The sequence below is a fragment of the Mauremys reevesii genome, linkage group 6, assembly GCF_016161935.1.
Source record: "Mauremys reevesii isolate NIE-2019 linkage group 6, ASM1616193v1, whole genome shotgun sequence".
In the NCBI taxonomy this organism is placed as follows: Eukaryota; Metazoa; Chordata; order Testudines; family Geoemydidae; genus Mauremys; species Mauremys reevesii.
In genome coordinates, this window is record NC_052628.1 from 128979554 (window position 1) to 129001666 (window position 22113).

General features: G+C 46.6%; 1 protein-coding gene across 2 annotated transcripts in view; it reads left to right on the forward strand.

Moving 5' to 3' along the window:
• Positions 1 to 22113, forward strand: part of LOC120408015 (class I histocompatibility antigen, F10 alpha chain-like) — a 135119-nt gene that overhangs the window by 18899 nt on the left and 94107 nt on the right. For both annotated transcript variants that reach the window (XM_039544479.1, XM_039544477.1), the window contains exon 2: positions 19749 to 20012. In XM_039544479.1, coding sequence (XP_039400413.1) covers positions 19749 to 20012 — 264 coding nt within the window. The remainder of the gene's footprint in view (positions 1 to 19748; positions 20013 to 22113) is intronic.

Sequence of the window (22113 nt, forward strand, 5' to 3'; positions counted from 1 at the left end):
GGTAAACCAAGGAGGGTGAGGCTGGAGCACTGAGTCTGAGTGTTAGCTAGGAAGAGTCATTACAGACTTTGACAGGAGCGATTTCCCTGGAGTGCAAGGGGTGAAAGCCGGGGTGGGGACGGTCTAGGAGGGACGTGGAGGACGGGAACTCCAGATAGTGATTGCAGAGGCACATTCAATGAGCTGAGAGATGAAAGGGAGAAGGGGCGGTAGCTGGAGAGGCAAATGGAGTCAAAGGTCTTTATGATGGAAGATGCTGAAGTGTGTTTATACTGTGAGGGGGAAAGAGCCAGAGGAGAGTGAGAGATTAAGAGAAGAGTAAGGGAGGGAGGAGGGCAGGTGTGAGGGAGATTAGGAGATGGGCTGGGGTCTGTGGGGTGAGTGGAGGGGTTAGGAGGAGAGCAGATGAAAAATGTCCACATCCGCAAGGGAGAGGGAGGTAGGAGTTGAAGGAAGGGAGGGAGAGGGGAGGAGGACTGTCATGTTTCATTTTCTCAGATCTACATGATCGGTGCTTCATGCGGAAGAACATAAGAACGGCCATACTAGGTCAAACCAAAGGTCCGTCTACCCCAGTATCCTGTCTTCTGACGGTAGCCAATGCCAGGTGCCCCAGAGAGGATGAACAGCGCATGTAATCATCAAGTGATCCATTCCCTATCGCCCATAGGGACACCATCCCTGCCTATCCTGGCTAATACCATTGATGGACCTATCCTCCATGAGTCTATCTGGCTCCCTTTTGAACCCCGTTAAACCCTGTTTAAACCCTTGGCCTTCACAACATCCTCTGGGAAGGAGTTCCACAGGTTGACTATGCGTTGAGTGAAGAAATGCTTCCTTTTGTTTGTTTTAAACCTGCTGCCTAGTAATTTTGTTTGGTGACCACTAGTTCCTATGTTATGAGAAGGAGTAAATAACACTTCCTTATTTACTTTCTCCACGCCAGTCATGATTTTATAGACCTTTATTATATCCCCCCTTAGTTGTGTCTTTTCCAAGCTGAAAAATTCCAGTCTTAACATCTTCTCATACAGAAGCTGTTCCATACCTCTAATTATTTTTATTGCCCTTTTTCAATTCTGATGTATCTGTTTTGAGATGGCGACCAGATCTGTACGCAGTATACAAGATTTTCCATGGATTTATTACTCCCGTTGAAAATCTGCAATTTTTGCATTTGGAGCCATAGTAAAATTGCAGAATTCCAACAGGAGTAAAAATGTATGTAGAGGCAATATGATATTTACTGTCTTATTATCTGTCCCTTTTTAATGATTCCCAACATTCTGTTCACATTTTTGATTGTCGTTGCACATTGAGTGGATGTTTTCAGAGAACTATCCACAATCACTCAAAGTGGTAACAGCTAATTTAGACCCTGTCATTTGATATGTATAGTTGGGATTATGTTTTCCAATGTGCATTACTTTGCAATTCTCAACATTGAACTTCATCTGCCATTTTGTTGCCCCGTCATCCAGTTTTGAGAGATCCTTTTGTAACTCTTCACAGTCTGCCTGGGACTTAACTTTTGTGAGTTGTTTTGTATTGTCTGTAAATTTTTCTGCCTCACTGTTTACCCCTTTTTCCAGATCATTTATTAATATGTTGAATAGGACTGATCCCAGTACAGACCCCTGAGGGACACCACTATTTATCTCTCTCCATTCTGAAAACTGACCATTTATTCCCAAACTTTGTTTCCTAACTTTTAAGCAGTTACTGGTCGGTGAGAGGACCTTCCCTCTTAACCCATGACAGCTTACTTTGCTTAAGAACCTTTGGTGAGGGACCTTGTCAAAGACTTTCTGAAAATCCAAGTACACTATATCCACTGGATCCTCCAGGAATTCCCCCCCCCCCCAGTTTTGTGAACTAGTTACATGCAGTGTTGCCAATCTAGTATTATTTGGAAATTTGAATTGAAATTGAAACATTAATACACACTTTGAAAGCATATAAAGTGTATGATAAAATACATGTATCTGAAAAAGTATAATAGATTTGAAAAGTATGAACATAGACTAGCTTCCTTATACAGCTGTAGTTTTTTTACCACAATGTCGGTGCATTCATTTTGGTGATGTTGGCCAACCTAATAATTTCAAATTATGATTTGTAAGCGAAGTCTAAATGAGCTCTCCCTGACAGCTAGTGATGAGCTGGGGCTGCAGGAAAAGGCTTCAGGGCCAGATTATATTTACATTCACACCTAATCTACCTAGATATCCAGCAAACAGAGCTGTGTTGCCCAATTGATAGATTTTGGCTGGGGTTGGGTTACAAATCACTTGAATGTGAGGGGTGCGGGGTGGGGAATGAAATGTTGTTCTTACTGTATGAGTAAAGGGCAGTAGAACTGTACTTAGCCTGTGCTGATTAAGGGCATCAAGAGGGAGGGTGGGGACAGGTGTTTTGCTTGATGGTCTGCCTGAGTCACAAATAATATTTGACCTGTCCCTCTCCACTGTTTAAAGACAGAGCTGATTAGGCTCCATAGATAGTCTTTCGTTTTGTTAAGTGACCAGTACAGCTGAAATCACTGATAATCAGATCTAAGTGCTTAGACCGGCGGTGGGCCAATGTTTCTGTGGAAGAGATGACCCAGATTGCACTAGCAGTGAGGTTCCCCCACTGAGACCTCAGCTGAAATCACTGAGAGCTGGTGGAACCTCAGACCAACTCGCAGAGGTCACAGTGGCAGGTGGCAGCAGAAGGTGACTGCGCAGGGCCATTGGCAACAGTGTGGTGGAGTGAATGGTGGCACAACAAATAACAGTGGCCAGAGTGAACAGTGAGCAGCTGAAGGAATGAGCAAGGTGCCCTCTTGTCCCCAACCTGGGAGGTGAACTCATGTGAAAGCACCTCTGAACTCTGAGTCTCCACTGACCAAGAACAACGCTGGTGAGTGTTAATGAGGTTGTTAAGAATGCTGGAGACACAACACAGTTCATGTGAACAAACATGCCTGTGGCGGCATACTCTCTATTTAAGAAGAGATACCACACACTACAAACTGGAGGCCAATGTTAAGTGCATTGTCACCTGTTCATCCTGAAGTTGAACATTTATTCCAAACAAGACAAGCAAATGCTCACTGTCTTTCTGCAAGAAACTCAACTGACTGGCTAGAAGCATGTGGTGCAAGAATGAAAGACTCAACAGTTGAAAAAATGAAGAACTCTCTCACCATATTCAAAACATTTGCATACATGGCTGATGAATGCACCGATGCAAATGAGCATCAAGTATTAAGTCATTGTGTACATTACCTTGATGTCAGGGGTAGGCTAGTAGATGCATTTCTAGATATTCAAGTTATAGAAGACACATCGGCTGCATCTGTGACAACCCACATCTTAGAAGAGTTAAATGCTTGTCAACTGGACCCCAAACAGATGACTGCTTGTGCATTTGATGGAGCTGCAAACTTCTCTGGAAGACATGGTGGAGTACAGGCTTTGCTCAGAGAAAAGTGTAACCTTAATCTCTCCTATACACGCTGCAGAGGCCATCTACTAGTAGTAGATGCAGACTCTTCAAACGACATTAAAAAAGCTATAAATGTAATGTCTTCATTATATTCTTTTTTCAGCAAGAGCCTAAAAAGACTGAATATCTTGGAAAATATAGAAGATACACTAGGACTGAAGTTCAAATTAGTCCAACCTGGGAAAACCCTCTGGCTTTCTCATGAGCGATCCTTAGTTGTTGTCTTAAAATTACTCCAGCCATTATTACTGTCTTTGGAAAATATCTACCAAGATGGATGGATCTAAGTAGTGAGACTGGTGGATTACTTTTGCTACTACGTTCAGAGAAGGCTATCACCATTCTCTCTCGTAAGTGTATTGTTGAAACTGCTTGGGTCATTAAACAATGTCATTCAGGCATCTGCTACAACAGTAGTAGATCTTTGTCCAGCAATAGAAGCTACAGTTGGATCAATCAGAGAGCTATCCACTGAAAAAATACTGGAAGAAGCAAAGACTTCAGTCCAGAAGTTGACTAATGAAGGCATTTATATTGAATCCTTATGTGAAGCGGACAAGAAGTGTTTGTTAAGACAACTGAAAAAGTACAGACTTGATTCTTAAAAATCTACAACAGCGACTTCTAGATTGTACTCTACCTCTGTTTTACAGATCCCTGTCCTATAAAACACAGACAGTTGAGTGGAGTGAGGCACTACCAGCAATGGAACTGCCGTGTGCTCAGCACAGAATAGGAATTTGAACACAGAGTGGAATATCATACGACGAATGAACAAATTTAACTTCAACTTCTTCTTTATCATCACTACTGGCTCGACTAGATCTTTGTGCTATGTTTCCTGGGATGAAAGAAGTAGGAATTCATCTCTTGCTATTCCCAGTCACAACAGCTCCAGTTGAGCATTCTTTTTCATCATTGAATAGAATTTTGTGTTCTGAAAGAAGTCGCCTTCTGCCTGATCACGTAAATGAATGAATGAACGTATCAGTTGAAGGAATGGAAGTACCGGACACACAAGAAGCCACCAAAGATGAACGCATTGCATTCAAGAAGTTCATTAACAAAGTTGTGCAAAATTATAACAAGAAACCAAGAAGGATGTAGATATAGTGCTCCATAGAAGGCTTGAGTAGCCAACTTTAATTTGTGTGATGGGAGGAAGGATAGTTCAGTGGTTTGAGCATTGGCCTGCTAAACCGAGGGTTCTGTGTTCAATCCTTGAGGGGGCCATTCAGGGATTTGAGGCAAAAATCTGTCTGGGGATTGGTCCTGTTTTGAGCAGGGGGTTGGACTAGATGACCTCCTGAGGTCCCTTCCGATTCTGTGATTTTAAAACATGAGTTAAATCTAATAAAATGGCCATGAAACATTTTTCATTTTTTACTATGGTGCCATACAGCCTACCTTCACCCTCACAGTCTCATCCCTCATCGGCCCTGACACCGTCCCCTGTACATTCGACCCCCACCCCCTACCCTCCCCAAATTTCAGTTCCTGGGGAAAACACTGCCTTGTACACATGCTTGTTGACCCCCCCTCAAAGAATTACAGTAGATTGGTGAGACATGATTTCCCCTTACAAAAACCATGTTGACTCTTTCCCAACAAATTATGTTCATCTGTGCATTTTACAATTTTGTTCTTTATTATAGTTTCAACCAATTTGCCTGGTATTGAAGTCAGGCTTACTGGCCTGTAATTGCCGGGATCACCTCTGGAGCCCTTTTTAAAAATTGGCATTATGTTAGCTATCCTCCAGCCATTTTGTACAGAAGCTGATTTAAATGATAGGTTACAGACTACGGTTAGTAGTTGTGCAATTTCACATTTGAGTTCCTTCAGAACTCTTGGTTGAATGCCATGTAGGCCTGGTGACTTATTACTGTTTAGTTAATCAATTTGTTCCCAAACCTCCTCTAATGACACCTCAATCTGGGACAGTTCCTCAGATTTGTCACCTAAAAAGAATGGCTCAGGTTTGGGAATCTCCCTCACATTCTCAGCCACTGGTTGTTTAGCAGGCTTCCTGCTTCTGATGTACTTAAACATATTTTAGCTATTAGTCTTTGAGTCTTTGGCAAGCTGTTCTTCAAATTCTTTTTTAGCCTTCCTAATTATATTTTTACACTTCATTTGCCAGAGTTTATGCTCCTTTCTATTTTCTTCACTAGGATTTAACTTCCACTTTTTATAAGATGCCTTTTTGCCTCTCATTGCTTCTTTTACTCTGTTGTTTAGCCATGGTGGCACTATTTGGTTCTCTTACTATGATTTTTTATTAATCTGGGGTATTCATTTAGGTGGAGCTTCTATTATGGTGTCTTGAAAAAGTTTCCATGCAGTTTGCAGGGATTTTACTTTTGGTGCTGTACCTTTTAATTTCTGTTTAACTAACACAGCTCTGGAACAGTTCCCTGGGGGACCTATCAGGTGGATTTGATTTAAATCAAATCATGATTTAAATCACTAGTCAGGAAGACTCAATTTAATCATAGTTTTCTACATAAAGGTGCATTCTTGTTGATTGTTATAACCTTAATACATATTCTACACAACTCAGAGAGAGATGTAGGTTTCATTTTTAGAAGGTACACACTATACATTTTAAACACCGATTTTGAAAACTTTTCAGATTAGTTTTACAGCAGTTAAGGTTTGACCCTGGTACCGAGTATTGAAAATATTTGCAGGAAAATGAGCTTGTCCTATTCGTTTTTTTAATGCTTGTAATTTAACTCTGTCATTGCATATTTCTCTTTTTAAGATCTCACTCTATTCCTTCCAAATTTCATCAGCGTCAGCAATAAAAAAGCTATTTCCCTGCATTTTGTTTAAGGCTACAGAAATCGGCTTCAGGGAACTCAGCATGTGTTCAACATTTCTCTTAAAGCCAATGTTGAGAACTTTGGCTATGACAGTATCTGTCATCTATTTTTTCACGATTTTGTTCACAAACTGTCATCAAATTAGGCCAGTTCTTGATATAGTGCTCAAAACAGTCCACTACTGAGTTCCATCACACGTCTTGTGGGAGAGTTAGCTTGGTTCCTCACACATTTTTCACAGCAGCTGCTGTAAAGTGGTTGTTATGGAACTATTTTGCAATTTCAATAACTTTAACCTTTATTTCTGGAACACTGAAGTCTTTGGCTAGGAGGTGCATCAAATTAGCACTGCAAACATATGTTATTAGCTTGGGACTCTCTTCCAAATTTCTTCTCATCTTGGATACATTTGCAGCATTGTCTGTGACCAAGCTGCGTACTAGACATTTGAATTTTTTTCACAGCTTGTTATAGCTTTTACTGCTATTTCTTGTAAGTATTCTGCTGTGTGAGCATTTTCCTGATGTATCAGTTGTTTCTGTAAGGAAGACATTCCCTTCTTCTATTGTCACACAAGCACATACAACAGGATCATTGTGGACATTGCTCCACCCATCAAGACTCAGGTTAACAATTTTACCCTCTAGACTTTTTGCACACTGTTCAATTTCTCTTTCATACACTTTATCCAGGAATTTGCCTGCAACATCTGCTCTGTTGGGTGGACTGTATCCTGGTCTTAATGACTGAACCAGGTTAATGAAGTGTGGGTTCTCAATCATATGGAAAGGCGAGTTTGTTGCATAAACAAACCGGGTAATTTTTTCATCAATTACCTCTTTGTGATCAGAACCAGATTACAAAAACTTATCTATGGTTGTTTCTGGATGATGGAGTTTTTTTTTTTCCTTTTTGCTACAGGTGATATACTGTGGCTATGTGACATACATGATGTGACTGAAATGCTATCATTGGCAGATAACTCTGAGACTATAGAAAATGATGGTGATCTTGAAGGTGAAGTGTCTTCAGAATCCTATAGGTTGAGGATGGAGGAACCAGCTAGGGGCCGTGCTCCTCTTGACCTGCTGCTTGCAAACAGGGAAGAATTGGTAGGGGAAGTAGAAGTGGGTGGCAAACTAGGCAGCAGTGACCATGAGATGGTCAAGTTCAGGATCCTGACAAAAGGAAGAAAGGAGAGTAGCAAAATATGGACTCTGGATTTCAGAAAAGCAGACTTTGAATCTATCAGAGAACTGATGGGCAGGATCCCCTGGGAGACTAATATGAGGGGGAATGGGCTCCAGGAGAGCTGGCAGTATTTTGAAGAAGCCTTTTTGAGGGTGCAAGAACAAACCATCCCAATGTGCAGAAAGAATAGTAAATATGGCAGGTGACCAGCTTGGCTTAACAGTGAAACCGTCAGTGAGCTTAAAAACAAAAAGGAAGCTTACAAGAGGTGGAAACTTGGACAGATGACTAGGGGGGAGTATAAAAATATTGCTCGAGCATGCAGGGGTGTAATCAGGAAGGACAAATCACACTTGGAGTTGCAGCTAGCCGGAGATGTTAGGAGTAACAAGAAGGGTTTCTGCAGGCATGTTAGCAACAAGAAGGCGGCCAGGGAAAGTGTGGGACCCTTACTGAATGGGGAAGGCAACCTAGTGACAAATGATGTGGAAAAAGCTGAAGTACTCAATGCTTTTTTTGCCTCAGTCTTCACAGACAAGGTCAGCTCTCAGACTGTTGCACTGGGCAGCACAGTATGGGGAGAGGTGAGCAGCCCTCAGTGGTGAAAGAACAGGTTAAGGACTATTTTGAAAAGCTGGACATGCACAAGTCCATGGGTCCAGATCTAATGCATCCAAGAGTGCTGAGGAAGTTGGCTGATGTGATTTCAAAGCCATTGGCCATTATCTTTGAAAACTCGTGGCAATCAGAGGAGGTACCAGATGATTGGAAAAAGGCAAATATAGTGCTCATATTTTTAAAAGGGAAGAAAGAGAGCCCGGGGAACTACAGACCAGTCAGCCTCACCTTAGTCACCAGAAAAATCATGGAGCAGATCCTCAAGGAATCCATTTTGAAGCACTTGGAGGAGACGAAGGTGATCGGGAACAGTCAACATGGATTCACCAAGGGCAAGTCATGCCTGACCAACCTGATTGCCTTCTATGATGACATAATTGGCTCTCTGGATATTCATAGATTCATAGATTCTAGGACTGGAAGGGACCTCGAGAGGTCATCGAGTCCAGTCCCCTGCCCTCATGGCAGGACCAAATACTGTCTAGACCATCCTGGATAGACATTTATCTAACCTACTCTTAAATATCTCCAGAGATGGAGATTCCACAACCTCCCTAGGCAATTTATTCCAGTGTTTAACCACCCTGACAGTTAGGAACTTTTTCCTAATGTCCAACCTAAACCTCCCTTGCTGCAGTTTAAGTCCATTGCTTCTTGTTCTATCCTTAGAGGCTAAGGTGAACAAGTTTTCTCCCTCCTTCTTATGACACCCTTTTAGATACCTGAAAACTGCTGCTGTATCCCCTCTAAGTGTTCTCTTTTCCAAACTAAACAAACCCAGTTCTTTCAGCCTTCCTTCATAGGTCATGTTCTCAAGACATTTAATCATTCTTGTTGCTCTTCTCTGGACCCTCTCCAATTTCTCCACATCTTTCTTGAAATGCGGTGCCCAGAACTGGACACAATACTCCAGTTGAGGCCTAACCAGCGCAGACTATAGCAGAAGAATGACTACTTGTGTCTTGCTCACAACACACCTGTTCAGAATCATGTTTGCTTTTTTTGCAACAGCATCACACTGTTGACTCATATTTAGCTTGTGGTCCACTATAACCCCTAGATCCCTTTCTGCCGTACTCCTTCCTAGACAGTCTCTTCCCATTCTGTATGTGTGACACTGATTGTTCCTTCCTAAGTGGAGCACTTTGCATTTGTCTTTGTTAAACTTCATCCTGTTTACCTCAGACCATTTCTCCAATTTGTCCAGATCATTTTGAATTATGACCCTGTCCTCCAAAACAGTTGCAATCCCTCCCAGTTTGGTATCATCTGCAAACTTAATAAGCGTACTTTCTATGCCAATATCTAAGTCGTTGATTAAGATATTGAGCAGAGCCGGTCCCAAAAAAGACCCCTGCGGAACCCCACTTGTTATACCTTTCCAGCAGGCTTGGGAACCATTAATAACTACTCTCTGAGTACTGTTATCCAGCCAGTTATGCACCCACCTTATAGTAGCCCCATCTAAGTTGTATTTGCCTAGTTTATTGATAAGAATATCATGCAAGATCGTATCAAATGCCTTACTAAAGTCTAGGTATACCACATCCACCGCTTCTCCCTCATCCGCAAGACTCGATATCCTATCAAAGAAAACTATCAGATTGGTTTGACATGATTTGTTCTTTACAAATCCATGCTGGCTATTCCCTATCACCTTACCACCTTCCAAGTGTTTGCAGATGATTTCCTTAATTACTTGCCCCATTATCTTCCCTGGCACAGAAGTTAAACTGACTAGTCTGTAGTTTCCTGGGTTGTTTTTATTTCCCTTTTTATAGATGGGCACTATATTTGCCCTTTTCCAGTCTTCTGGAATCTCTCCTGTCTCCCATGATTTTCCAAAGATAATAAGAGGCTCAGATACCTGCTCTATTAGTTCCTTGAGTATTCTAGGATTCATTTAATCAGGTCCTGGTGACTTGCAGGCATCTAACTTTTCTAAGTGATTTTTAACTTGTTCTTTTTTCATTTTATCTTCTAAACCTACCCCCTTCCCATTAGCATTCACTATGTTAGGCATTCCTTCAGACTTCTCGGTGAAGACCGAAACAAAGAAGTCATTAAGCATCTCTGCCATTTCCAAGTTTCCTGTTATTATTTCACCCACCTCACTGAGCAGTGGGCCTACCCTGTCCTTGATCTTCCTCTTGCTTCTAATGTACTGATTAAAAAGTCTTCTTGTTTCCCTTTATTCCTGTAGCTAGTTTGAGCTCAGATTGTGCCTTTGCCTTTCTAATCTTGCCCCTGCATTCCTGTGTTGTTTGCCTATATTCATCCTTTGTAATCTCTTTCCATTTTTATATTTCTCCTTTTTATTTTTTAGATCATGCAAGATCTCGTGGTTAAGCCAAGCTGGTCTTTTGCCACATTTTCTCTCTTTCCTACTTAGTGGAATAGTTTGCTTTTGGGCCCTTAATAGTGTCCCTTTGAAAAACTGCCAACTCTCCTCAGTTGTTTTTCCCCTCAGTCTTGATTCCCATGGGACCTTACCTATCAGCTCTCTGAGCTTACCAAAATCCGCCTTCCTGAAATCCATTGTCTCTAATTTGCTGTACTCCCTTCTACCCTTCCTTAGAATTGTGAACTCTATGATTTCATGATCACTTTCACCCAAGCTGCCTTCTACTTTCAAATTCTCAACAAGTTCCTCCCTATTTGTTAAAATCAAGTCTAGACTAGCTTCCCCCCAGTAGCTTTTTCAACCTTCTGAAATAAAAAGTTGTCTGCAGTGCAGTCCAAGAACTTATTGGATGGTCTGTGCCCCGCTGTGTTATTTTCCAACATATATCTGGATAGTTGAAGTCCCCCATCACCACCAGATCTTGGGCTTTGGATGATTTTGTTAGTTGTTTAAAAAAAGCCTCATCCACCTCTTCCAACTGGTTAGGTGGCCTGTAGTAGACTCTTAGCATGACATCACCCTTGTTTTTTACCCCTTTTAGCCTAACCCAGAGACTCTCAACACTTCTGTCTCCTATGTAAGTCTCCAACTCAGTCCAAGCATGCACATTATTAATATATAAGGCAACACCTCCTCCCTTCCCCGCCCCCCGTCTATCCTTCCTGAGCAAGCTGTACCCATCCACACCAACATTCCAGTCATGTGAGGAAAGCGGTGCACGTGATATATCAGAACTTTAGCAAAGCTTTTGATACGGTCTTCCACAGTATTCTTGCCAGCAAGTTAAAGTAGTATGGATTGGATAAATGGACTATACGGTGGATAGAAAGCTGGCTAGATTGTCGGGCTCAGCGGGTAGTGATCAATGGCTTCATGTCTAGTTAGCAGCTGGTATCAAGCGGAGTGCCCCAGGGGTTGGTCCTGGGACCAGTTTTGTTCAGCATCTTGGATGATGGGATGGATTGCATCCTCAGCAAATTCGCAGATGACATTAAGCTGGCGGGAGAGGTAGATATGCTGAAGGGTAGGGATAGGGTCCAGAGTGAGCTAGACAAATTGGAGGATTGGGTCAGAAGAAATATAATGAAGTTCAACAAGGACAAGTGCAGAGCACTGCTACAGGCTGGGGACCAAATGGCTGGGCAGCAGTTCTGCAGAAAAGGACCTAGGGGTTACAGTGAACGAGAAGCTGGATATGAGTCAGCAGTTTGCCCTTGTTGCCAAGAAGGCCAACGGCATATTGGGCTGTATCAGTAGGAGCATTGCCAGCAGATCAAGGGAAGTGATTATTCCCCTCTATTCGGCACTGGTGAGGCCAGACCCGGAGTATTGTGTCCAGTTTTGGTCCCCCCACTACAAGAAGGATGTGGACAAATTGGAGATAGTCTAGCGTAGGGCAACGAAAATGATTAGGGGGCTGGGGCATATGACTTACGAGGAAAGGCGGAGGCAACTGGGATTGTTTAATCTGCAGCAGAGAAGAGTGGGGGGGATTTGATAGGAACCTTCAACTACCTGAAGAGGGGTTCCAAAGAGGATGGATCTAGGCTGTTCTCAGTGGTAGCAGATGACAGAACAAGGAGCAATGGTCTCAAGTTGCAGTGGGGGAGGTTTAGGTTGGATATTAGGAAAGTTTATTTCACTAGGAGGGTGGTGAAGCACTGGAATGGGTTACCTAGGGAGGTGGTGGAATCTCCTTCTTTAGAGGTTTTTAAGACCTGGATTCACAAAGCCCTGGCTGGGAGGCTTTAGTTTGGGGTTGGTCCTGCTTTGAGCAGGGGATTGGACTAGATGACCGCCTGAGGTCCCTTCCAACCCTGATATTCTATGATTCTATGGTGAGTTCTCCTAAACAGAATAAGTCAATGTAGTTATTTAATTATTATTACCATACTGCTCATTTAGTACTACTCATTGCATTCACTGACACTCAGTACTACTTTAAAGGTGAAATTGTAAAAGGAAGATCTGCCTATTTCAGCTATTTATTTTTTATCATAACTGCAAACATGATAGTACCATAGAGTAAATACTGTATTTTTTGCTTAAACATGAGAATTCAAGAATAGTCCAGAAGGAAGACAGGGAGTCCTTAAGGCTTTGTCTACACTACAAGACTATTTTGAATCAACTTAGTTCGAATTTGTGGATTCGACCTTATGAAGTTGAATTTGTGTATCCATACTAAATACACTAATTCGAATTTCTGAGTCCACATTCACGGGGCCAGCGTCGACTTTGGAAGCGGTGCACTGTGGGAAGCTATCCCACAGTTCCCGCAGTCCCCGCTGCCCATTGGCATGCTGGGTAGCCCCCAATGCCTGCTGGGGAGAAATGTGTCGAGGGTGGTTTTGGGTAAGTGTCGTCATTGAACCGTCAATCACAACCTCCTCCCTCCCTCCTTGAAAGCGCCTGCGGGCAATCTGTTCGTGCACTTTTCTGGTCAGTGACTGCGCGGACGCCACAGCACTGCAAGCATGGAGCCCGCTGCGATCATCGCCGTTTTCTCCTCCTCGCACTTTATCGTCCACCTCTTCCACAGTCAGCTGCTGAGAAATTGGGCTACTTTTCAATGGTGCTGCAAGCACTGGGGACCATAGGGACGTTTTACAAACATCAACGTCGGGTGGCCGGGCAAGGTTCATGATGCGTGTGTTTTCAGGAACTGTGGGCTGCTCAGACGCCTGCAGGAAGGTAGTTTCTTCCCGGACCACAAAATAACTGTTGTGGATGTGCAGATGCCTATAGTCATCCTCGGGGACCTAGCCTGCCCGCTAATGCACTTGCTCATGAAGCCCTATACAGGCGCCTGGGACAGCGACAAGGAACTCTTCAAATACCAGCGAGCAGCGTGACCTGTGACTGTTCAGTTTCTTTACAGAGAAGCTGAACCTGCCCCTGTTTCTTTACCCAGTTACTGTTGACTCTCCTCTTCGGTTACATACCCCGTTCACCCCGTTACCCCCACTTCCAGCACACGTGTAAAAATAAAATACATGTACCATTATTACTTAACAAAGGTTTCTTTATTCATCACTTTTCGTGAAAGGGTTGAAACTGGGACGCAGGCTGTGCTGGGTAGGGTGTGCGGTGATGTAAAGACCGCCTCTAAACTCAAGGAATGACAGGCTCCTGCTCCTAGAGCGGTCCGCAGTGCCGGAATGCTTCTTTCAACGGAGCCTGCCATCCCTCTTTATGGAATTCTGTGTGCGGGCGGATATGTGACCTTGTGGTGGAGGAGGACGGATACAGATTCCTCAGCTGCGTGACTCAGCGGTTCAGGACAAGGACCGCTGTATAAGATCTGTAACCGCCCTCCCCCGCTGCAAAGTCACATCTCCCCCGCCCACACAGATCCTGGAAACCACCTCCAAAAACCGACCAGGGTGCCTACTGACTGCACCGTGTGTGTGACCCGCTGCTGATCCTGCCCCCGGGTCTGTACCCTGGGAAAGGTGACTGTCCTATGCAATTAACCACCCCCTTCCTCACGCCCCCCATTCAAACACAGTCTTCTTTGAAAAAACATAACGGAAACAGTAATTAACAGCAAAGCATTTTTATTAATTAAGTAGACAGTTAGGGGATGGGACTGGGATTGGGACTACTGTGAGTCTGGAAGTGAAGGACTTCGGCAAATGTAGGGTATGAGAGCTTTTGGGTACTTGAGCACTGTGCTGTGGTGCAGTGACAGTATTCACGTCCCCGGCCGCCCCTCCTCCTGATTATTTTCGGTGAGGGGGGTATGGGACTTTGTGGCAGGGGAGGGCGGTTGCAGATACACTGCAGGGTGTCTCTGTCCTCCTGCGGTCCTGCAGAACATCCACAAGGCGCCTGAGCGTGTCCGCTTGCTCCTCACTAGTCCAAGCAGCGTTCAGTCGCCTGCTTGTCTTCCCCACGCCACCCCTCCTCCCCTACTCTGTGTGAGCGCTGGCACACCGAGACGGTCTCCCTCCACTGGCTCTGCTGGTCCGCCTCTGCTAGGTAGCAGCCCATACGTTCCTCGAACATCTTGTCCCTTGTCTTTTTCTTTCGCCGCCTAATCTTTGCCAGCCTCTGCGAGGGGGATGCTGTGGCAGGTCTGGAGACAGTGGAAGCTGTGAGATGGGAAACAGGGAGTGAATTCCTTGCAAAGATACGTTTTTGCGAACAATTAACTGAGTCTAGGCTGTCTCTGTGAATTCTGGGTTGAGACCCCTGTGCCTTCTGGGGCACAAATCATTTTCGCGGTGGATTCTGGGTAAATGTCGCCAGTCATTCCTTCCTCCGGGAAAGCAACGGCAGACAATCATTTCAAGCCCGTTTTCCCAGAATTGCCCTGGCATACGCCATAGCGTGGCAACCATGGACACTGTTTTGCCTTTTGTGTATGTCACCGTATGTGTACTAGATGCCGCTGACAGAGGCGGGCCAGCAGCGCTACACAGCAGCATGCTTTTGCTTTTGCATGACAGCAGAGATGGTTACCAGCCATATTGTACCATCAACCATACCATAAATTGATAATAAGATGGTAATAAGATGGGCATGGTTACCTGTCCTTTTGCACTGCACCATTTGCTGCTGTCATAAGTGCCCTGACCGAGCAGCCGGGGCGCAAAAGCAAAAATTGGGAATGACTCCCTGAGTCAATCCCTCCTTTTTGGTATCTAAAAATAGAATCAGTCCTGCCTAGATTATGGGCAAGTGTACTAGAGAACCACTGTATCATAGAACCAGAGAGCACAGCTGCTCTGTGTCCGATCCTGCATAAATTATGAGCTGTATGCTATTCACAGGGGGTGCTCCTGCAACAACACCACCTGTTCATTCCGTTCTTACCCCAGCCTTCCTGGGCTACCATACCATTGTCCCCCCACTTGTGTGATGAAGTAATAAAGAATGCAGGAATAAGACACAGTGACTTGTTTGTGAGAAATGACTGGAAGGAAGCCTCCAGCTGCAATGATAGTCCAGGCAGGACATTAAGGAGTGTGGATGAAGGAGCCCATCATCCCTCTGCTAGTCCAGGGGCAATTGAATCTTTTATTTACAATGAAGGGTGGGGGCTGATGGAGCTCAGCCCCCTGTTGCAATGATGAGGACGGTTACCAGCCATATTGTACCATCAGCCATCAAAAATTAGGGACAGGCGCCCTTGATCGACCGTACTGATACTAGTCGGCATGGTTACCAGCCCTTTTGCACTGCCCCATGTGCCAATAGGCTGATGATGAGGACGGATTTCCATCTTTTTGTACCATCAGCCATCCATAGCGTGGGGGGAGCAAGGATGTTGGTGTTGAGTGCTGCACCATCGCGTTTATCTGCAGCATTCAGTAAAGATAGGGTGACATGTAAAAGAATCAACAGAGGATTGTTTTCACTTCTGGTGGTGGGTGGGGTGTGTGCGCAAATTGCCAAACTATGCCCTGACCCACCGCAGACACTGTGTTTGACCCTAGAAGCATTTGGAGCTCATCCAAGAATGCAAATACTTTTCGGAGACAGCAGGAACTGTGGGATACCTTGCGTCCTCATTCCCCCCTCCCTCCATGAGCGTCCATTATATTCTTTGGCTTTCCGTTACGCTCGTCACGCAGCTGCGTGCTGAGTCTGTGCTATGCCATCTGTCCATAGATTTTTTAAAAATACTTTGGACCAGGCGTAAAATTACAGTAATTACCCTAATTAGATGCAGGAGTCTCCGAGCGAGATCACCCTGAGAAGGGTCACTGAAGGAGATAGAGAGCGCATGCTGCGTGAAAGCTAGCACGAACCAGGGCCCGATGCAGCCGTGCTCGGGGGGGCAGTGCTCCCTGAGTTCCTCATGAAAGCCTTGCACGGAAAACTGTGCTACCACGGAGCACCCAATAAGGCAGCTCTCCCCAGGAACCTCCTGCTGATGCTTTTCGATTAACGCAAGGAGAACTTCGTGGAGATCTCCAAGGATGATTTGTGTTCTATCCCCATATCTAGAGAGACCTCCTTTTCACACAGTTAAGATTCCTGTTATATTAAGAATAAAAGTTAACATGGTTACAGCACTTACCGACTGCTCCTTCCCCTGATTCAGGGTCCGGGTTAATGGCCGGGGAGGGTTGTTGGGGGATCTCCGTGACGGTGATGAATAGATCCTGGCTGTCGGGGAAACAAGCGTTGTAAGCGCTCTCGCCTGCCTCGTCCTCCACAAACCCTTCCTCCTCTTCCCCGTCCGCGAACATCACTGAGGAACTGGCCATCGACACTGTCCCATCGTCAGAGTCCACGGTCACTGGTGGGGCAGTGGTGGCAGGCTCCGTAGCGTCCGTTTGCCGCTTTGATTTTTTGGTAGCCTTGTCTGGGGTCCTTGATTTTCACGCGGTGCTGCGTTGCATCCTGGCTGTATCCTCTGTCTCTCATGGCTTTGGAGACCTTCTCGTAGGTCTTCGCATTCCCTGTTTTGGAGCGCAGCTCTGAAAGCACAGACTCCTCGCCCCACACACCGATCAGATCGAAGAGTTCCCAGTCAGTCTATGCTGGGTCCCTCTTTCTATTCACAGATAACATGAACTCCTCTGCTGGAGAGCTCTGCATCGTTGCAGGTGCTGCGGAGCTCGCCCCGATGTCCAGCCAGGACGTCAGATTCAAAGTGCCCAGACAGGAAAATGAATTCAAATTTTCCCGGGTCATTTCCTGTGTGGCTGGTCAGAGAATCCAAGCTCGGACTGCTGTCCAGAGCGTCAACAGAGTGGTGCACTGTGGGATAGCTCCCGGAGCTACTAAGTTCGATTTGCATCCACACCTAGCCTAATTCGAGCTAGCCATGTCGAATTTAGCGTTACTCCACCTGTCGTGGTGGAGTACCAAATTCGAACTAAAGAGCCCTCTAGTTCGAATTAAATGGCTTCCTGGTGTGGACGGTTGAGCGGTTAGTTCGAATTAACGCTGCTAAATTCGAATTAAAGTCCTAGTGTAGACCAGGCCTAAGAAAGAAATATGAAATAAAAAAGTTTACCAACCTGAAGATCCTGCATGTTCAGACATGTTCCTTTCATCATCTTCAGTGCAGCTTCCTTCTGAGAAGGAACACTTCTCATGATGTTTCATTGAGGCAACCAGGCCTTGCATTTCTTTGTTGCACTGTTTGCATTTTGTATGTATGCCTGTCTTATCCACAGGAAGAGGAACGTCATTAAAATATTCCCAAACTGGGTCTCTCGTATGGCCTGCTGCCATTATAGGTTTTCCCTTCTAGTGAGAGAATGGTATGGTAGATCTCAAGTCAATGAAGTCTACACTCAGAAAGACCTCAAGACTTCTGGAATATGCTGCCCAAACAGTTTCACTTTTGTTTCTACTGCCTGTCCCTCCTTCTCACATTTATCTCCAGACTTCTTCTCCTTGTCCAGATCTATTCCACCCCTAACAATCTTCTATTCATTGAACTTTTTGAAACTTTGAACCTTTAGAGAGATGTAAGGGATTGACTCTGTGTACACAAATTTGCAGAGGGAAAATAGAATTGAGGTCTGTTATTTCTCACCTCTATATATTATTTATTTTAAAATGTTTTTGCTGTTAACAAGCCTGTTATCTCTGGACCCACAAATCCACAGTTTGAGAACTGCAAAACTAAGCATCTCTGATGGTATCTTCCAAACTGAGCACTGAGTCCCATTGGGTAGATAAAAAGATTAAGCTAAATAATCTATACAGAAGCCCCTGGAACCCCATAAAGTTGGGTCCCTAATCCATGAATTATTGGATCTCATTTACAAACCTTTTCTTAAACATTACATGACTACATTGCCTCATACTATAGAATTAGAATTTATAAACCCTATTCAATGATATCTCTGAGTTATAATGTACCTCAATTAAAACTATCTTTAGATAGATTTTTTTCCTCAAAAAGCATTTTATGAAAAAAATCTGATTTAAATAAATAACATTCAATTTACATTTTTTTTTAAATCACTGATTTTTAGCCATACTGCCCCAGAACAATGCATGTACCGAGGGATGACAGGTGTCTTGTGCAGTCGTCTGAGGGCCCGATGCGGTGGGTGTGCTCAGGCCGCTTGCTGGATCGGACCCGCACACGAGCTCACACAACAGTGTGGGAGGAGCCGAGTGGTTTGGGCATCACTGGGGTGAGGGAGACTCCTGGTTCCAGGCCCCCTCTGCCTGCGGGGGTGACAGGATTTGAGCAGGGCTCTGCCACCTCCCAGGGTGTCCTAGTCCCTTAGCTGTGGAGCACTCTGCTGTGGGGCCCCCTCCATCGCTCCTGTGGGAGCTGTTCCACTGGGGAGAACTAGAACTGGGCCAGAGAGCAGGGGCGTGAGAATGGCTCTGTAGCCGGGTGGTTGGAGCCTCACCCGGGAGGTGGAGACCCCGGGTCCAGGCCCTCTGCTCAACCGACTCTTTAGTTAGTTAGCCAGGGAGAAGCAGCATCAGCAGCCCTGCTCACTGGATCAGGCCATGAGATTGTGACTGAAGGGGAGTGAAATGGACAGTGGATAGGTCCATCAATGGCTATTAGCCAGGATGGGCAGGTATGGTGTCCCTAGCCTCTATTTGCCAGAAGCTGGGAATGGGCTACGGGATGGATAAATTGATGATTCCCTTTTCTGTTCCTTCCCTCTGGGGCACCTGGCACTGGCCGCTGTCGGTAGGCAGGATACTGGGCTAGATGGACCTTTGGTCTGACCCAGTCTGGCCGTTCTTATGTTCTTAATAAATTATAGTAAATTGTGTGCACAGCTGGGGCCCTGACTCCCACCTGCAGCTTGGACATGGCTCCTTGCTCTCCTCCAGCTTCAGCTCCTGCATCTCCTACCCCCAGCCCTTGTTCCTCTCCTACCCTCTCCCATAAAATCCCCCTCCTGCTCCTCACACCCCCTCCAGTCCTGACCTTCCTTCCGGGCCCCTTTTCCTTCTGCACACTCCCCTTCAGCCCCACCATACCTCCAAACACTCTCCCCGTCTGCTCCCCTATTCCACACACATGCTCCCGCCCCCCTATACCTCTCACCCCTTCCCCTCCTCACTCCCCCTCCGGCCCTGCCCCCACTTCTCCTCCTACCCAAGCCTCTTTCTCCCCAGTCAGGCCGTTCTGTGAGCCCTTTCCCAGGTCTCCCTCCCACAGGAGCGCTCCTGAGGGCCAGCACCACCTCTTGTGTATTGCCAGGGGCTCCCTGGCAGGGTCTGGTTGGGTCTGACTCCCTCCTCCCCCATCTCCCCCCACTCAGGCCTGCACTCCAGGCGCGTATTGGACACGGTGGTGTCGGAGCCCAGCCCGGGGCTGCCCTGGTTCAGCCGTGTTGTGTACGTCGATGATCAGGTGAACTACGTCTACACCAGTGGGACGCAGAGGGCGAAGCCTGGCCCAGTGTGGATGGCGCAGCCCGAGGGTCCAGAGTTCTGGGACGAGAGGACCTTGTGGGGACAGCGCTGGCAGGCCTGGTTCAACACGAGTCTGACCACCCTGAGTCAGGTCTACAACCAGGGCGAGGGTGAGTGCGGGACACGGCCTGACCTAGGGACACTGGGACGTGGCATGGGCGGAGGGGGGCAGGGACGGGATGCGGTTGATGTAAACAGGGTGAAGGGACACCGGGATGTGTGTTGGGGTGCGGGGGAGGGGACAGTCCTCAGGGGCATTTTCTCGCTGGAGTCAGTGTGAATGTTGGGGACAAAGGGACATGGGGCGGGGGAAGGGGCTGAAGGATGGAGGTTCCATGCGAAAGACATTTTTTTGACACTGTCCAAATAGGGACTCTCATATGGTCCCCACCCCAGACACCCCAGATTTCTGCTCCCAGTCCCACTTGCAGCTGCCTCTGCTGCCCTCCGCCCCTTGTGTGTGGTTGTTTCCCAGGCAGAGGTGCAAAAGCCAGAAGTTCCCATCAGATCCGGCTCGTCTGACCTCCTGGTGACCCAGGCCAGAGAATTGCACCCAGTAATTCCTGCACGGAGGGGTTTGTGCCTCCCAGCTACGACAATGACACTGTCAGACCCTAGAGCTAGAGCAGGGCTCTGAGACGTCTTGTCTCAATTCCCAGACACCGAGTGATGGGGAATCCCAATATCGACAGCCCCAAGTGATCAGACATCACGAGTCAGGCCCCAAAAATCCTGAATTTGGCTTAAATGTCGTGATTATTTTGGGAATAATATTGGAGGTTATTTTTATTTGCCCTCTGCTTTGAGCCTTTAGGGGACACATTTCCAGGGTTTTCCCTGCTCCTAGGAGAACTAGAAGTTACTGCTGTAAGAAAAGAGAGCTGAGACTCTCCTCTAATCCCATAAGTCCAGGAATTGGGGATTTAATAAAAACACCCGCTATCATGAGACACACAGTAAAGTCACAGGAGCAGGCAGTGCTGCATTCACCCCAGCCCTGGGGAGAAGCTGCTCACCAGTGAGCCTCCTTCATTGTTCGTTTTGTCTTATTTCCGAGGTGAGTTTATCTAAGGTCAGATTCCTCTTCACTCCACAGGAGGAGGGTTTGACATTGTCTTGGGCTGGAGAGTTAGTTAGATAATCAGCCCTGTGCAGAGACTCCTGGGCTTCCTTACTCCTGGCAGCAGAAACCCCAGCATGTGTTCTCCGGTTGGAGTGCTCCGGGTCAGGCAGGTTCCCCTGCACACTATTGATAGATGTGTACAGAGCCGTTCTTCCTGCTCAGTCCCTAGCCACCTGGCCAGCCCCCAGATTGTGCTGTGTCCCCAGCCCCTCGTGGTACTCTTCTCCCACCCCCATTCAAATCCATCCTGGCTCCCAGCACTGTGACAGCAGCAATGAGAACTAATTCCCGTCCTGCCCTGGACACCTGGGTTCCTGGTGGCTCTGCCCTATGGCTAAGCGACAGGGAGGAGGGTTGCCCAGTGTCTGCCCCCCTAGCACACCCCCTCTGTAGCTAGTTTAACCCTCTCCTGACTAGTCTCACCCATTGGTCCCCTGCTGCTGAGCCTGTCCAGCCTGACCTGCTCACACGGACACCGGCCTGCCCAGTGCTGAGAGAGGGGCTCTGCTCCCCGGCCCCTAAGCCTGCGCTGGGGAGCTGCTGTTCTGTCCCCACTGCCCCCTCCTGCCCTCCTCCCCCCATTCACCCCTCCCTCACAGTCCTGGGGCTGCCAGCTCGCCGGAGACTGTCCTGAGTCCTGCACTTTGGCCACCAACAGTGTTCCCCTCGCTAGCTGCGTCTGCCCCCAACACGCACATGGGGGAATTCGGGGTCTGGTCCCTCTGGGACCCCATCGGTGCCCCCACCTCGCTCATCCCTGTGGAGTGCAGCACGGAGAAGAAGAGGGGTGGGTGGGGCTGCCTGACCAGGGCCGGCTCTAGGCACCAGCACTCCAACCATGTGCTTGGGGCGGCACTTTCCAAGGGACGGCACGCCAGCCCCCTCCCCGCTTTTTTTTGCTTGGGGCACAAAAAGCCAGGAGCCGGCTCTGAACCAAGATGTTCCCTGTCAGCTGAGGCTTTCAGGCTGCGCTGGAACTGACACTGCAGTTCTGACTTCAGTCGCTAGATGGCGCTCACGGCAGCCTGAGTTGCTGCCACTGCAGAGCCAGAGCATCATCCCCTGGAGCTGAGCCCGGGCTGCCGGGC